Here is a 14,459-nt window from a genome sequence, read left to right as displayed (position 1 = left end):
TCCCTAGCCTCAACCCCAGGAGGCCCCTCTGTTGGGGCCTCACAGCCTCCAAGTAGCCCACTTTCCACCACTTCACTCCTCCTCATGAGTAACTATCCTCCATCAGACTGCATTCCTCAAAGGCAGAGACTCAGCCTCGTCTATGATGCAGAGCCTGCACACAATAGGTGCTCAGAAAGGCTAAATTATAAGTGATTACAGGAACAGACAGGATAGGTGATACTCTCTTCTGAGTCCCGGAAAGCAGGATGATCCTGCTGGGTTTAACTGCCACCCATCCCTGAGCTTGTCCCCTTTGAGTCCCGTGAGGCCTTTTCTTTTCTCTTCATCTATTTGAAGGATTTTCCTCTTTGCATCTTCTTTCCCAACTCTAAAAGCTGTTGTTCCAAACCAAACCTCCCCAAGGGGATGAAAATTGATTTAGGTGTGGAAAAAGTCTTAATCTCTTATGTATAAAGCACAGATATAGTACATAAACAAATATATAGTACACATGTAGCTTTAATATGTGTAATTAAGAAAAAAGGCTGCTGAGGAGGCACTAATGAAAAAAAGGTTGAGAAATTCTGATCTAAATTCCTGGGTCTAGCCCACTCTAGTGCAAGAACTGTCTAGAGCTGGAGGAGGGGAGGACCCAGGGGAATCTAGAGCCTTAACCCAGGTCATCCTCAAGGTATCACCAAAGCTGACACCTACCACCACTACCATAGCTGTGGGTCCTTCCCTCTAATCACGCATTCCCTCCCCTATGCCTGAAAGTCCAGTATTCTGCCTGGCATCAGGTTTTCTCTCCTCCATCTCTTCCTGCCCCACCCTGCTAAGAAAGACCTGGAAGAATAATCCTAGAGTGTCCAAAAGAACCCAGGAGGGAAGTCCAACCACAGGAGGACCCCAGGAAGTGAGGGATGCTGTGGGACAAGGCTTTCTTTATTGGGGTAGTGTTGGGGGAATCACAAATAATCTCTACTTAGAAGCGCTCTAGAAGTATGGAGTCACATAAGGGTGGGGCAGGCTGGACTAAAACTGGGTAGGCAGGGGTGATAGAAGACTTGTATGAGACAGTTTTGGGCACTACGGTTGTCCTGCGGTCTTCCTGTGTCACGGAGTTCTCCAATCTCCGAGGCTCCTGTGGGATGCTGGAGCCAATGAAGACCAAATATATGATGCCACCTAGGTAAGCACCCAGGGGTGGTGCCACCAATGGCACCCACCACCAGTTGTCCCCGGCACTGCAGGAAAGAGGTGGAGGCCTGCTGAGGAGGACGATGCCTAGGATGGACTCTCATCCACCTTAGACCAAGATAGTGTAAACAGAGAAACCACCCCCGTCTATCCCAGGGGAACATTTTCACCTGGTGCCCTGGTCAGCCTCAGCCTGATTCCGGGATAGAGTTGACACACAGTCCCAGAACAGGATCTACATCCACTCTAGTCTGGGGAAACCTCAGAACCTACTCCTGCTTCCTGGGCCACTGAAGGCTCCACAGGACTCTCCCGTGCTGCTCCTCACATCACCCCCACCCCATCTGCATGCACAGCACCCCCACAAAGCTCGCAGGAGTGGGACCTGCCAAGGGCAGTACCTGAACACCTGTTCACCCCAGCCAGCAATGAAGGTGAAGAAGCGGGGAGGGAGGTCCCGGGATGGGTTGATAGCATATCCTGAGTTCATGCCTAGGGATATCCCAATGACACAAATGAGGATGCCAATCACCAGGGCCTCTGTCCCTTGCAGTGCTGGGTTGTTGTTCTTGTCCGTGATGGCAAAGAGACACAGCTGGAGAATCCCTGTTAGGAACACCTGGGGGGAACAGATTTCTTGGTAACCCATTGGAAACCTTGGTCAAGCCACAGGACTCCAAATCCAAATGCACTAGCAGAGACATGTCTTGGTTCACTCTATCCAGAATATTCTTATCCTCTTTATCATGAGGAGGCTTGGGAAAGGAGATCCACCCTGGACTACTGACCTCATCCAGGAAGCCCCGCCACAATGTCATGTGGTTAGGAAGGTAGGTGGCAAAAATGCCTGCAGTGGCTTTTGGACCAGTTACCATCAGCTCTCCATCTGCGAAGTGCTCGATGGCCGCTGTGGAAATAAAGATCGTGCTAAACCCCGATGGAGTCCCAAAAGGGAGGATATAGTGTAGAGGTTTAGGAGTTCCTCCAAGGAGTGCCTCCAAGGATTTTCTCTCTTACATGTTTTTACAGACCAAGACACCAAGATTTGATCTGCCCATATTTCAGAGGAAGAGACTGAGGCTGGAGGCAGATAACACAGAGGAAAATACTCACTGTAGAAGAGCATGTAGGTGGTGGCTGCAGCCAAGAAGGAGCCCAGGAACTGACCCAGCACATATGCAGGAAACTTCTTCCAGGGCATACGACCTAGTGCACAGCTGGTGAAGGTCACAGCTGCATTCATATGGGCCCCTGCATTCATGTGGGGAGGGAAAGGTGTAGTGGGAGAGCAAAAACAGGAACAGCAAAATGAATAATACTGAGAGCAGCAACAATAGTAAATAATAACAGCTAGTGTTTGTAGAGTATGTTTTCTGTGACAAAAACTCTCATTTAAACCCCTTACAATGACTTCAGGGACCACCATCTGCAATTTACCATTAAGGAAGGTGAGGAACAGAAGAAGGTGAATGATTTTCTAAGATGACGCAGCTAGTAAACATGATGGCTGAAAGGACCCATGAAGAGTCTTGGGAAGACACAGGCAAAGACAGGGGGTTCAGAGGCATTCTCCTTCCTCAAGGTAGTCAGCAAGGCACTAGTGAGGCACCTGCTGTGTCAGAAAAGGGACTAGCTGGAATCGAGCAGGAAACAGCCTGTGTCAGGAGGGCCTAGCTAAGCCCAGTCAGGTGAGATCTGGGATCACTCACCAGAGATGTTGCCTGCCATGTGCACTCCCATGGTGACTCCAAAGCCAAAACCCAAGTTGACACCGAGGTAGCTTCCAAGTTTTGTATCTCCTAGAACCATATGTGCCACAGAACCAAGGCCAAGTACCTGTGAGGGAGGACTTTTGAGGGGGTCTGCCTGCCCAGCAGCCCCAACCTCAGAAAAGAGCTCAGAGCTCAGTTGTAGGTCCTCGCCACTCTCCCATGCCCTCAGCCTCCCCAGTGTTGCCTTTAGAGCCCCTCTACAATGCCCTTGATCACCAGAGCACTCTCTCTCTCATCCCTGCATCAATGCCTCTCAGCCTGAACCAGGGACAGCTGGGTGGTGGGTTCAGTGATAGCCTGACAGAATCATAGGCTCTTCTGACATACCCAGGCATCTTGGTCCTAAGCCCACCTGAAGTTTGGAGTGGGAGCAGGTGTCTGGGGTGGATTGCACCCCTCAGAGCATCTCATACTACAGGTTGGCCTGAAGGAATTTTCTGATAGTATATCTGAAGGACGTACTATTATTCTCCCATTTGACAGATGGGTAACCCGAAGTTTAGAGAAACTGGCTTATTCAAGGTCACACAGCATGCAACCTGATGAGCCAGGACTGAATACCAGATGGCCTTAAGCCGAACCTTGCCTCCTGCATGCCTTACTTTCTCACGTCTTTGTGTTCTTGTAAGTGCTATTCTGCCGGGCAGCAGTGGCTCACGCCTGTAATCCTGGCTACTCAGGAGGCTGAGATCAGGAGGATCAAAATTCAAAGCCAGCCTGGGCAAATAGTTCTCAAGACTCTATCTCAAAAAAAACCCATCATGAAAAAAGGGCTGGTGGAGTGGTGCAAGGTATAGGCCCTGAGTTCAAACCCCAGTACCACAAAATAAATAAATAAAAATTTTGTTTTGATGCTGGGTCTCACTATCATACCCAGCCTGGCCTCAAATCCTTCCTCAGCCCCCCAAGTAGCTGGGACTATAGGCACATGCCACCCAACCCAACAATGGTGACTTTTTCCTTCTTTTTTTTTCTTTTTGTTCTATATTGTGTTTTAAGTTGAGAGACTGGTATGTTTATAGGCTGAGAGAGAGACAGGATGAAGATAAAGGAAAGAGAAAAGGACAGAGCTCAATACCTGAGTGGACTGGGGGATTGCTGGGCTGGGTTAGAAGTAGGAAGGCCCTCCAGGAAGGCTCGCTGAGGAGTGACTTGTGGTTGCATAAGTAGATAAAAGGTGGTAGGGCAGAATGGTGAGGAAATGGACACAAGATGCTACCTGATGATTTTCTCTGTGGAGCAGGTACTGATTGAAAAAAAAAAAAAAAGGCAGCGTACAGAGCAGCTTCAGGGAAGTCTGAGAAAATGTGGAATCGCCTAGATCAGAGGGATGAGGCAGGAGACAGGATAGGTAAAGGGGAATATGGCTGGGCTGGCTCAGGGTCCAGGAGAGAATCCAGCAGGAGCGGGCAGGAACCAATCAATGGTGGCAGAGTAAGGGCGAGGCAAGGTCAGGCCAGGGGGCTCAGGAATCAGGATGTGGAAGGTGTAAAGACTGAGGGCCCCAACTTTCATTCTCCCTCCGTGTCAAAACTATTTGCTAAAAGTAATGAAGTGAATGACCACACAGATCCTCTGTTCAGGGTTGCCAACTGGCAATACCAGCACACAGAATTAGTCTGGATAACTTGGCTTTGAAGACCAGAAGTTTCAGTTCTGAAACTTTAGAAAAAGGAGCAGCTCAGGGTAATACTGGCCTAGATTCCACCTCATGGCACCAGTCAGCTACAGCAGTGGCTACGTCCTTACACACTCTACGCTACACAGTCAGCCAAAGCCCCTACCCCTGAGTTAACTCTGCCCCTGTAGCATATGACCTGCAATCCTTACCCAACGGCTCAAGTGTACAGATGGGTTTCCAGGGCCCTGATGGCTCCTGCCCCTTCCCAGCCTGGACAGTAAATGTAGCCCAGCCCATCAAAGTCCCCTTAACAGCCAGGAAGTCAGCTCCAAGGACAACAACCTTGGAGGCAGTAGAGTAGAACAGTTCACTTCCTTCATCTCTGCAATAAACAGGGCCAAGGTCACACTAGCTTTTTTTGGCTAAACCTTTGCCCTGGTGATTCACTGACCTTCCTATCATTTGAAAAAGCTTCCACTTCTTGGCACAGGACGGGTAACTAAAAATAACAGTACAATGTCCTATATAAGCTTAAACCTTACAAAGATTTGTTATTGTTGTCCTTTTTTTTTTTTCTATACTAGGGATTGAACCCAGGGCCTCTTACTATTTGGACCATACCCCCAGCCCTTTTGTTTTGCATTTTGTTTTTAAGATAAAGTCTTGCTAACTTTGTGAAAATGAACTCAGGAAATTTCCTGCCTCCACCTCTCAAATAGCTGGGATTACATGTGTACACCACCATACCTGACTCACAAAGTTCTTTTTCAGCCATTACGTTCCTTCAATCCTCACAGCAAATCTGTGTAGCATATGTTTTGCTCCCACTCTATAGATGGGGAAACTGAGGCCCAGAAAAGGGTCTTGAACTACCTAAAGCCTGAAAATGAGGGCCTTACACCAGCTGGGGGAGAATTAACAACCAGAGTCTTAGAAAGCCCACCACCTCCAGGCTAAGGGACAGAGGAGAGAGGTTAAAAGTCAAGACTGTGATATTAGACTAGACTGGATTTAATCTTGACTTCCCCAAGTATGACCTTGGACAAGTGACTTGATCTCATGAACCTTATTCCCTGTGAGATGGGGATGAGAATAGTACCTACTTCACAGGGCCTTTGTGAGGATTTGGAAGATGCCTCAGGTAAGGCGCTTTTAACATCATAGTGCTTAGTACGCAGTAGATGCTCAATAGTAATCTAAATTTTAAAAAGAGGAAGCCAGGTAAGATGGCACAAAGATGTAATTCCAACACTTAGGATGCTGAGGCAGGAGAAATACTGAGTTAGAAGCCAACCTGGGCTACATAGTGAGGTCTGGCTCAAAAAAAAAAAAAAAAAAATCAGGCACGAGTGGCTCATGCCTGCAATCCTACCTACTTGGGAGGCTGAGATTGTGAGGATCACAGTTCCAGGCCAGCCTGGGAAAGAAAAGTTTGTGAGACCCCATCTCAATGGAAAGAAGCTGGACATGATCATTCTAGCCACACTGGGAAGCCTAAAATATGAGGATAGTGGTCCAGGCCGGCCTCTGCAAAAAAGTGATACCCTATCTCCAAAACTAATCGGAGCAAAAAGGGCTGGACGTGTGGCTCAAGTGGTAGAGTGCCTGCCTAGCAAGCACAAAGCCCTGAGTTCAAGCTTTTCTGTGTCACAAAAAAGGAGGAAAAGGAGAGGGGGGAGGAGGGCTGGGGATTTAGAGCACATACAAGACCCTGGGTTCGATCCCCAGCATTGAAAAAAAAAAAGAAAGAATGCAGATGCGGCAGGTATGAAGGGCTATGTCCCTCAGACAGCTCTCCAAGGAAGCTCCCTCCTGCCTCCCGGTTCCAAGGTTTAACAGCCCTCATGAGACTGGAATGTCTTGTCATAAATGAATTACTTTGTCCTGAATTAAGGAAGGACAGGATCAGGCTGTTATCCTCACAGCTCAGGAACCAAATCAGGTAAGAAAGGGAGGAAATAATAACTAAAAGCACCTGTCATTATGACAAGAGGCCAACCTGTGTATCACATGTGCTAGCACTTGGTCTTCTTCATACTCGTCTGTCAGCTCAATGCTAGTGTTCACCTTTGCCAGCAAGGGTGTTGGTTCTCAAGCATTAAAATGTTTGTGGATGTTGGGTGCTGGTGGCCCACGCCTATAATCCTAGCTACATGTAAACTGAGATCAGGAGGATCTCGGTTCAAGGCCAGACCTGACAAATAGTTCACAAGACCCCATCTCCAAAACAAATAGACTGGAGAGGTGACTCAAGAAATAGAATACATGTTTTGCAAACTCAAAACCCTAAGTTCACCTAGCTACTCAGGAAGCAGAGATCAGGAGGCTCAAGTTCAAAGCCAGCCTGGGCAGAGTTCGTGCGACCCTATCTCAAAAAAATCCATAACAAAAAAGGGCTGGTGGAGTGAATCAAGGTGTAGGCCCTGAGTTCAACCCCCACTACAGCAAATAAATAAATAAAAACCCTGAGTACAAACCCCAGTCTCCCCCTGCAAAAAAAAGCTTGTGGAACATCACACAGCTAGAAGACAGCAGGAACTCAAACCCAACTCCAAAGGCCATGAAGTCTGGATTCTATACTTCAGTATTAGGTGACAGGTTTGGAGCCAAGGAGAAACCTGCCCACTGCTGTTGACTCAGTAGCAGGGTCAGGATAAGAATCCAAGTGTTCAGAGACAAAACCACACACATAAATTCTCTCTGGACAATTTTTATAACCACCATCCATATTCTAATAAACTTCCCCTATTTCTTCCAGCCCAAGCACTTTGTTACCTCCTGGATTGCTCCACCTGCATTTCATCTGACTGAGTCTAAACCAACTTCACCTCTGGCTCTATGCTGAGCCCATGCTCCAGAATGGCCCCTCAGAGCTTACCCCCTATCTGTTGCTTCTTGCAGTGTCTCCTTGATCCATTGTCTACAACTCTTCCACATCCCCAGCTCCATCACCATCCTCTCTCTACCCTACGTCATGACAACAGTCTCCCTTTTTTTTTTTTTTTGGCAGTTTTGGGGTTTGAACTCAGAGCCTACACCTCCAGCCACTCTGTGATGGGTTTTTTTGAAATAGGGTCTCGCAAACTATTTGCCTGGGCTGGCTTCGACGGTGAGCCTCCTGATCTCTGCCTCCTGAGTAGCTAGGATTACAGAATGTGAGCCACCAGCATCCAGCTAAGATAACAATCTCTTAATTGGCTCTTTTCCCTCCAGCCTTCCTTGTCTTGCTTAGGTGCCACACTGCATATACAATTGCCTTCTAAAATCCAAATTCAGCCATGCAATTCCCCTGCTTATTATCCTTCAATGTCTTCATTGTCTGCAGGATTAATTCTCAAAGCCTGATATTCAAGGTTTTCATCAATCTTTTTACCCTCAGTTTTCCTTCTCGCCACTCCAGTCATGCCCCCCAGCCCCCCACCCCATGGTTTCACTCTATCCTGGCATATTATGATCCTTTTCTATCCCCAAAAATACTTGGTAAGAAAGGTCTCTCTCTTTACTTTCCTCTACTGCTTTCCCAGGCTCCCACATCAGTTGCAGAGGAAGGAATGACATGCCCATGTGTCAGAGGGATTCATGGACTACCCTTGCTGTGCCCCACCCACCCACTCACCATCATGACATATGTGCTCATAAACTCTCCCAGGAACTCTCGCACCATCTCCTTCTGCAGTATTGCTTGTATTCTTGCCAGCAGGGATGAGACCATCTTGGAGTTGTGAGTAGACCTGAAGCAGTAGCAGCCCGAGCCCATGAACAGAAAGAAGACTTAAGTCCGCCTATTGCCCATCGGCTGTTCAAGTCATGGCTGAGTTAATGGGTAACCCAGCAGCCTCTCACGTACACCTCCTCATGCCCAGAGCAGCTGGGAAAGCTGAGATGGGAAACTCCTGAATGTCACGGGGACATGGAGAGGAACTGGAGCAGTTGGTCCATCCAGGCCTCTTCTTCCTTCCAGCCAGGACTGGACAAGTAAGAAGGGAGCACCAATGCAGAGGGGGCAACTGGGGAGCTGAAAATGCAATGTGCAGTGATGGGGAGCCACTGGGGAGAGCAAGGTAGGAGAGAGCTCAGTTGTCTGTCTGCCTATCTGCAGAAGCCAGAGCTGGTGGTCACAGGCCAGGGCCTGGCAACACAAGGCATGCTGCAAACTGCATGGAATATGGCAAAGTCTGATTCCGGCCTCTATAAACAGTACTGAGTCTTGGAATGTATACCAGGCTCTACCATAGATGAGGGGAGCCAGCAAAATGCACCAGGTTCTGCAACCAGGTCAGCACAAAGAGACATTTTTGAGTGAGTAAGTAAGTGAGTGAATAACTAGATGAGCAAGAGAGGAGGGATGAAAGGAGGTACTCAGTCTTTCTTCCTGGTTCATTCTCAGTGCCACAGTGCCAGGCCTGTAGAAGTGGTACGGTAAAGATTGGTAAGTGAATGAGAACTGGGGAATCTGTTTCTTCCTTTCAACTAGATCCCAAAGCTTCCTACAGTGCCCGGCACTTGACAAACATTTGTTCAATGAATGCTTGGTTGGATGAACAGATAGATGAAAAGTGAAGAAGTGAATTTCAGGCCCCACCGTCATGTTGGGGAAGGTACAGAGGTCTGGAGAATAAAGAGGAAGAAGAGGGCAAGTGGTGGTTACATCAGCCATGGGGAAGTAGGGTGTTGATAGAAACAATGGAAGGAAGTGCACACATTCTATATTTTAGGATTAGTCTAAATGTGAGGTATGTTGGAGAGGGAAACATCAAAGATGTGGCCTTGACTTCTGGCTTGAGCAACTAAGGAGAAGGGAACCCCTAGCTGAGCTGAGACCACAGGAGAAGGAGTAGGCTTGGGGAGAACAGAGGAAGCTGTTTTCTACTGGAATCTGGTGCCTATGGGATACCAGCAGATCTTTGGAAACAGGATCTAAAACCCAGGAGGGAGATGTAGGTTGGAGACAGCAATGTCAACAGTATAGAGGGGAATCCACTTAGTCTCTCCATCCAAGAGGGCACTAACAGACAAATATTTCTGCTCGCATGGAGCTGACAGCAATGGAATGCAATAAGCAAGTGATAAGCCAAGTGCTGGTGGCTCACACCTCTAATCCTAGCTACTCAAGAGGCAGAAATCAGGAAGATGAAGATCATGGTTCAAGGACAGCCCAGGCAAATAGTTTGAGAGAGCCTATCTGAAAAATACCCACCACAAAAAATGACTGGCAGAGTGGCTCAAGTGGTAGAGCACCTGCCTAGCAGGTAAGGCCCTGAGTTCAAACCCCAAAAAAAGAAAGAAAAGAAAAAGGAAGTGTATGTAAATTTTAGAAGTCTTATGGGAAAATAAGGCAGGGAAAGGGAATTGGGAGAGCAGGGGCTGGGCATGGAATATGGTTTCAAATAGGGCGGTAGGGGTAAGCCTCATGGAGAAGGTGACATTCTAACAGACATGGAGGAGGTGAAGGAATGAGCCACATGGATAACTTCAGGAAGAGCACCTCAGGCAGAAGGATTAGTCGCTGAAGGCCTCTGAGCATGTCTGCGAAAGCAAAAGAGGTTAGTGTGGCCGGAGCAGGGAGAGTGAGGCTTTGGGCAGGGGGGCAGAGAGGTAAAGGGAACTAGACAAGCAGAGTGTTGGCCAGTGCAAAGATTTTGGCTCTTGCTTCATCCCAAATAGAGCTGCACCTGAGAAGCCAGGAGGTGGTGAGTTCAGTTCAGCTGTTAACCACCTCCACAAGAGCAGTCAGAATCCACTGACCAACCCTGGGCCCCCATCCAGGTCTTTTGCAGCCTCCCCTCTCCCCAAAGTCCAGCCTGTGCTTGGCTGTGCTATGGGGCACAAGAGACAGGTGGGAGGGGCCCTTCTTCTGGAGGGTAGGTGGGCTACTGGGTAAGTGGGAAGCAGAGGATCTGGGGGAGCAGCAGGGAAGTCACTGAGGTACACCAGGCCAGGGGGATGGATAGAGTGGGGTACTTACCGCTTTTTCCTGCCTGCTTGAGCCATATTTTATCTTTCAGGTTTTTAGATACTGTGAAGCCAAAGAGAGGTCACTACAGCTGGGGGATATAGAACTTGGCCCCACCTTCCCATCAGACCTCAGTTCCCCAGGGGAGACCCACCAGGCAGTGCCTGCTAATGCCATTCTCTCAACCCAGCCAAGTTGGCAGAGAGGGATAGGGAGGAGTGAGTGTGCCTCAGCCAATGGAGAGAGGCCCTAGAGTTCCACCCCCTATGCCCATGCTGGCTTCAGGACCCTGGACCCTGGATCAGACCTTTCAGAGTTCCCCTTGGCCTTCCCAAGTCTGCAAGCCACCCAGCTTTGGACAGAATGATGCCCAAAGTCTACAGTCCCACTTCTCTTTAAACTTCCCTTGTATACCCATCCTCCTCTCAAACCGACAGCATATAGGTAACCCTTGAGTTTTCCTCATCCTGTGTGTCCTCACTCTCTCGCCCAATTCCCTCTAGCTGCAGCACAAATTCACATCCCCAAAACTGAATGCAGACACCCTCCAGCCCAGCCCCAGCCTCTGAGTGGGAATCCAGGGAGAAAGCACTCCAGTGGCTAAACCAGCAGTTGACCCATCTCTGATTGGCCTCCTTCTGCTTGGTCCAGTGGAATTGGTCTTCAGTTCTCTCCTCCTCCCATCCCCATGCTCTGCTGACAACCCAGTCCAATACATCCTCCCAGTCTCTGGTCCTGCCAACAGCCAACTTACAGATAAGGACACTGAGGCCCAGAGAGAGGGTTAGATGTGCCTATGACACACAGCAACACAGGACTGAACCAGAACAGAAAGCTGAGTCTTCAACTTCCAGCTGGGGCTCCTTTCCTAAACAATCCCACCTGTACAATCTTCAGGGAATGGCCCTTCCAGGTTTGCACTCTGAAGAAGCCACCCTGCTCCAGCCTGCGTAGAACCCCACTCACTCTGCTGAAGTGTCTTGTTTCTCAGCCTCTGACTCGGAGACTCCTTGGTTAAAGCAGGCCTTGATCTTGTTCCTCCATGACTGTCCCAGGCACTGACTGCACCTCCAGCTGGGGCTCTGCTATCTCTGTGTCCTTAGTCTAGAGCCTGCCTCTCAGCCCTCCCTAGGGCGGGCCTGAGTGCTGCTTCAGCTCCTCCAGGGGAGAGGTCAGTAGGACAGGGGATTGGCCCGTGCCACTTGAGCCAAGTCCAGACACACGGCCCAAAATAGCATCTCTCTTCTGGCCAGTAGTGCCTTAGAGGCTGAATTCTGAGGCAGCCCTTGTGAGGTCAGAGGTGGAACTCCAGATGGGCGCTCTGGACCTCATAGTCCCAAAGACTGGTCTTACAAGCCAAGTGTTTGGCCTGTCTTTGGGGCCAGAGCCTGAGGTAGCCTGGGAAAGGTGACAGAGGCTTCTGACCTCTACCTACATGGAGAGGTAAGCAGAATGGGAAATAGAGGTAGAAATTTCTGGAGGTCAAGAGGCAGGTGGAGGGATGGGGAAGGAGATCCTGGGTCAGTCCTCAGGGAGCCCTCAATATGAAGAACCCTCAGTCTGAAAGGGGATAGGGAAACCCAGGCCTGGCCATCTGGGGCCTCTATCTGAAGCCGGAAGGAGACACCTTCCTCAGGAAAACACCTCCTCTGAGGAAGGCAATCAAGGGCTTTGCAAGGAGCCAAAGCTGACCCAGTGTGGGGCTCAGGCTCAGGGATTTGAGAGCTCAGTGACTGCTAAGGTAGGATCAGCAGGGAGCCTGAGGACCGGGTGTAGTCCAAGAGGTCTTTGTAGTAAGGGCCTGGCCAGTAGTTGAGGATTTGGGCAGGTTATGCAGGGCTGAGGCATGAAAGAGTTGTTGCAGGCCTGCAGACCGTAAGGACACCTGTAGGGATGGTAAGGACATCTGCAGAGACCATAAGAACACTTGTCACTTGTCACTGAAGTAGTGGGCAGTAAGTCGAGGGAGCTCCTGAGGCCAGCAGCCCCTTGATGGAAGAGAGTATAGGATTTGGTTGCTGAAAGCTCCCAGATGGGAATAAAACTGTCCTCTAGAGGGTGCCAAAGACCAGGCCTGGTCTGGAACCTGCACAGCCCCAGTCCACATTCCAGACACACTCAACCCAATCTACCCAGCCACTCACTGCAGGGAGAAGCCAGGGTAGGGTGCAGTGCCAGGGCTTCCTGATAAGGAACTTTCACTGCAGCCTCAGAGGCCTGGGGCTGTGCCCCTCACTTCCTGCGCAGATACCAAGTGAGCTCAGGATGCTGTTTTTCTCCCTCAGGAAGGGAGAAACAGCACATGGAAGAGGAGGAGACCTGGTTTTATTTCTGTCTATGTGTGCTGTCAAGGTCAGGGATAAGGTTAAAAGTGAGCTGGGAGGGCTGGTGGAGTGGCTCAAGCTGTCGAACACCTGCCTAGCAAGCATGAAGCCCTGAGTTCCAAACCCAATACTGAAAAAATAGTGAACTAGGAAAATAATATATATATATATATATATATATAATTTTTTTGAAAAAGAGCTAGAGGTGTGACTTGAGTGGTAGAGCACTTGACTAGCAAGGTAATACAGAAAATTAAAAAAAAAGAGAGAGAGAGAGCTGGAAGGAGCAGGCATGTGACTCACACCTGTAATCCCAGCTACTCAAGAGACAGAGGTAGGAGGATCGTGGTTTGAGGCCGGCCTGGGCAAAAAGAACCATGACATTTGAAACCACTTGAAGCCCAATGGGGTTGTGAAACCCTAACCTATTTTGGGGAACAGAGTGGCTTGCAGAAAACTGGGATTCCATGAAGGGCTTTGTCTGGTTTGGACTTTATGCTAAGGGCCAACAAGTCTCCAAAGTGTTCTTAGCAAGAAGTAGAGTGAAGTTTCCCAGCCGGGGTCCCTGAGGTCCCATGTGTCAGCAGGTAGGGACATGGTTGGGTCTGGGTTCTAGAGGAGGGAGGACCAAGCTAGAGAAGGAACAAGGAACAAGAGCTGTCATTCCTGGGCTTTGACCTCAGGAGTCCATTGGATTGATCAGGTCCAGCACTGGGAGCTGGTTAACAGACAGAGACAGGACTGGTGAAACAGGAGAAAGACTGAGGAACAGTGGGTGAGACAGACATGGAAACTCAGACACTGGGCTGTCCAGAGGCTGACAGGAGCCAGAAGGTAGCTGTGGCCCCAGAGTTGAGAGCTGGTAAGAGGCCAGCGAGACAGGTGAATGCAGAGAGCTGCCTTAATGAGCTGGTGAGCAGGGAGGGTGGCCATCGTGCTTAAAATGCAGAGGCTAAGGAGGCAGAAAGTTCAACGGTGGAGAGAGGAGAGGCAGCTACAGGGGCCAGGAGGGTGGGAGTGTCGTCAGAGTTAGTAATTCTGCATGTTAGTCTGGACAAGGCCAATGAGGATAGTGGGGGGTCAAAGAGGGGACAGCCAGGGTCCTGTCTTCACAGGATGGGCTCTGAGTAGCATTACCAGATAAAATAAAAAATGCTCAGTTAAATTTGAGTTTCAGAGAAACAGTATTTGCAATACTTAGGATATACTTACACTAAAAATTATTCATGTTTCTCTAAATTTTTTTGTATGTATGTGTGTGCTGGGGAGCAAAACCATGGCCTCTCACACACTCTACCATGAGACATACCCCCAGTCCTTGAAATTCATATTTAACTGGGCATCTCTCTCCCTCTCGCTCTCTCTCTCTCTCTCTCTCTCTCTGTGTGTGTGTGTGTGTGTGTGAGAGAGAGTGAGTGTGTATGTGTGTAATTTTATTTAGTTGGTGGTACTGGGGTTTGAAATCAGAGCCTTGCACTTGATAGGCAGATGCTCTACCACTTGAGCCTTGCCTCCAGCCCCACGTGTCTATGTTTTTATTTGCTAAATCTGGCATTTTCTCTTTCTATGCTGTAGTGAAGACCCCTCTGAGGCCTTGCATACTGAGC

General features: G+C 49.1%; 1 protein-coding gene across 6 annotated transcripts; it reads right to left on the bottom strand.

Moving 5' to 3' along the window:
- Window positions 1–483: 483 nt before the first annotated feature.
- Aqp7 (aquaporin 7) lies at window positions 484–11,664 on the bottom strand. 6 transcript variants are annotated; one of them, XM_074051601.1, is made up of 8 exons: window positions 11,495–11,664; window positions 10,541–10,591; window positions 8,192–8,590; window positions 2,892–3,018; window positions 2,296–2,433; window positions 1,971–2,089; window positions 1,584–1,801; window positions 484–1,253 (listed from the first exon to the last, which is right to left on the bottom strand). In XM_074051601.1, the coding sequence occupies exons 3-8, from the start codon at window positions 8,330–8,332 to the stop codon at window positions 968–970; spliced, it is 1,029 nt and encodes a 342-aa protein (XP_073907702.1). In that variant the 5' UTR covers window positions 8,333–8,590; window positions 10,541–10,591; window positions 11,495–11,664; the 3' UTR covers window positions 484–967. The 6 variants fall into 6 exon arrangements, with proteins under 6 accessions (XP_073907702.1, XP_073907703.1, XP_073907701.1 ...); XM_074051602.1 differs by having other exon boundaries at window positions 8,192–8,542; XM_074051600.1 differs by having other exon boundaries at window positions 8,192–8,306; window positions 11,495–11,659.
- Window positions 11,665–14,459: the final 2,795 nt, after the last annotated feature.

Source organism: Castor canadensis, chromosome 13 (assembly GCF_047511655.1).
Source record: "Castor canadensis chromosome 13, mCasCan1.hap1v2, whole genome shotgun sequence".
NCBI lineage: Eukaryota > Metazoa > Chordata > Mammalia > Rodentia > Castoridae > Castor > Castor canadensis.
The sequence above is the reverse complement of the archived record's forward strand: the minus strand, read 5'-3'. Positions and strand labels throughout refer to the sequence as shown.

What these genes read in the sequence shown, in the direction of transcription:
- Aqp7 (XM_074051601.1), bottom strand. Translation starts at nt 8,332, where the DNA reads ATGGGCTCGGGCTGCTACTGCTTCAGGTCTACTCACAACTCCAAGATG. An exon ending in TGAGCACATATGTCATGATG is followed by an intron (nt 3,019 to 8,191) that starts GTGAGTGGGTGG and finishes CCTCCCTCACAG; the next exon opens with GTACTTGGCCTTGGTTCTGT. An exon ending in CATGGCAGGCAACATCTCTG is followed by an intron (nt 2,434 to 2,891) that starts GTGAGTGATCCC and finishes ACATGAATGCAG; the next exon opens with GGGCCCATATGAATGCAGCT.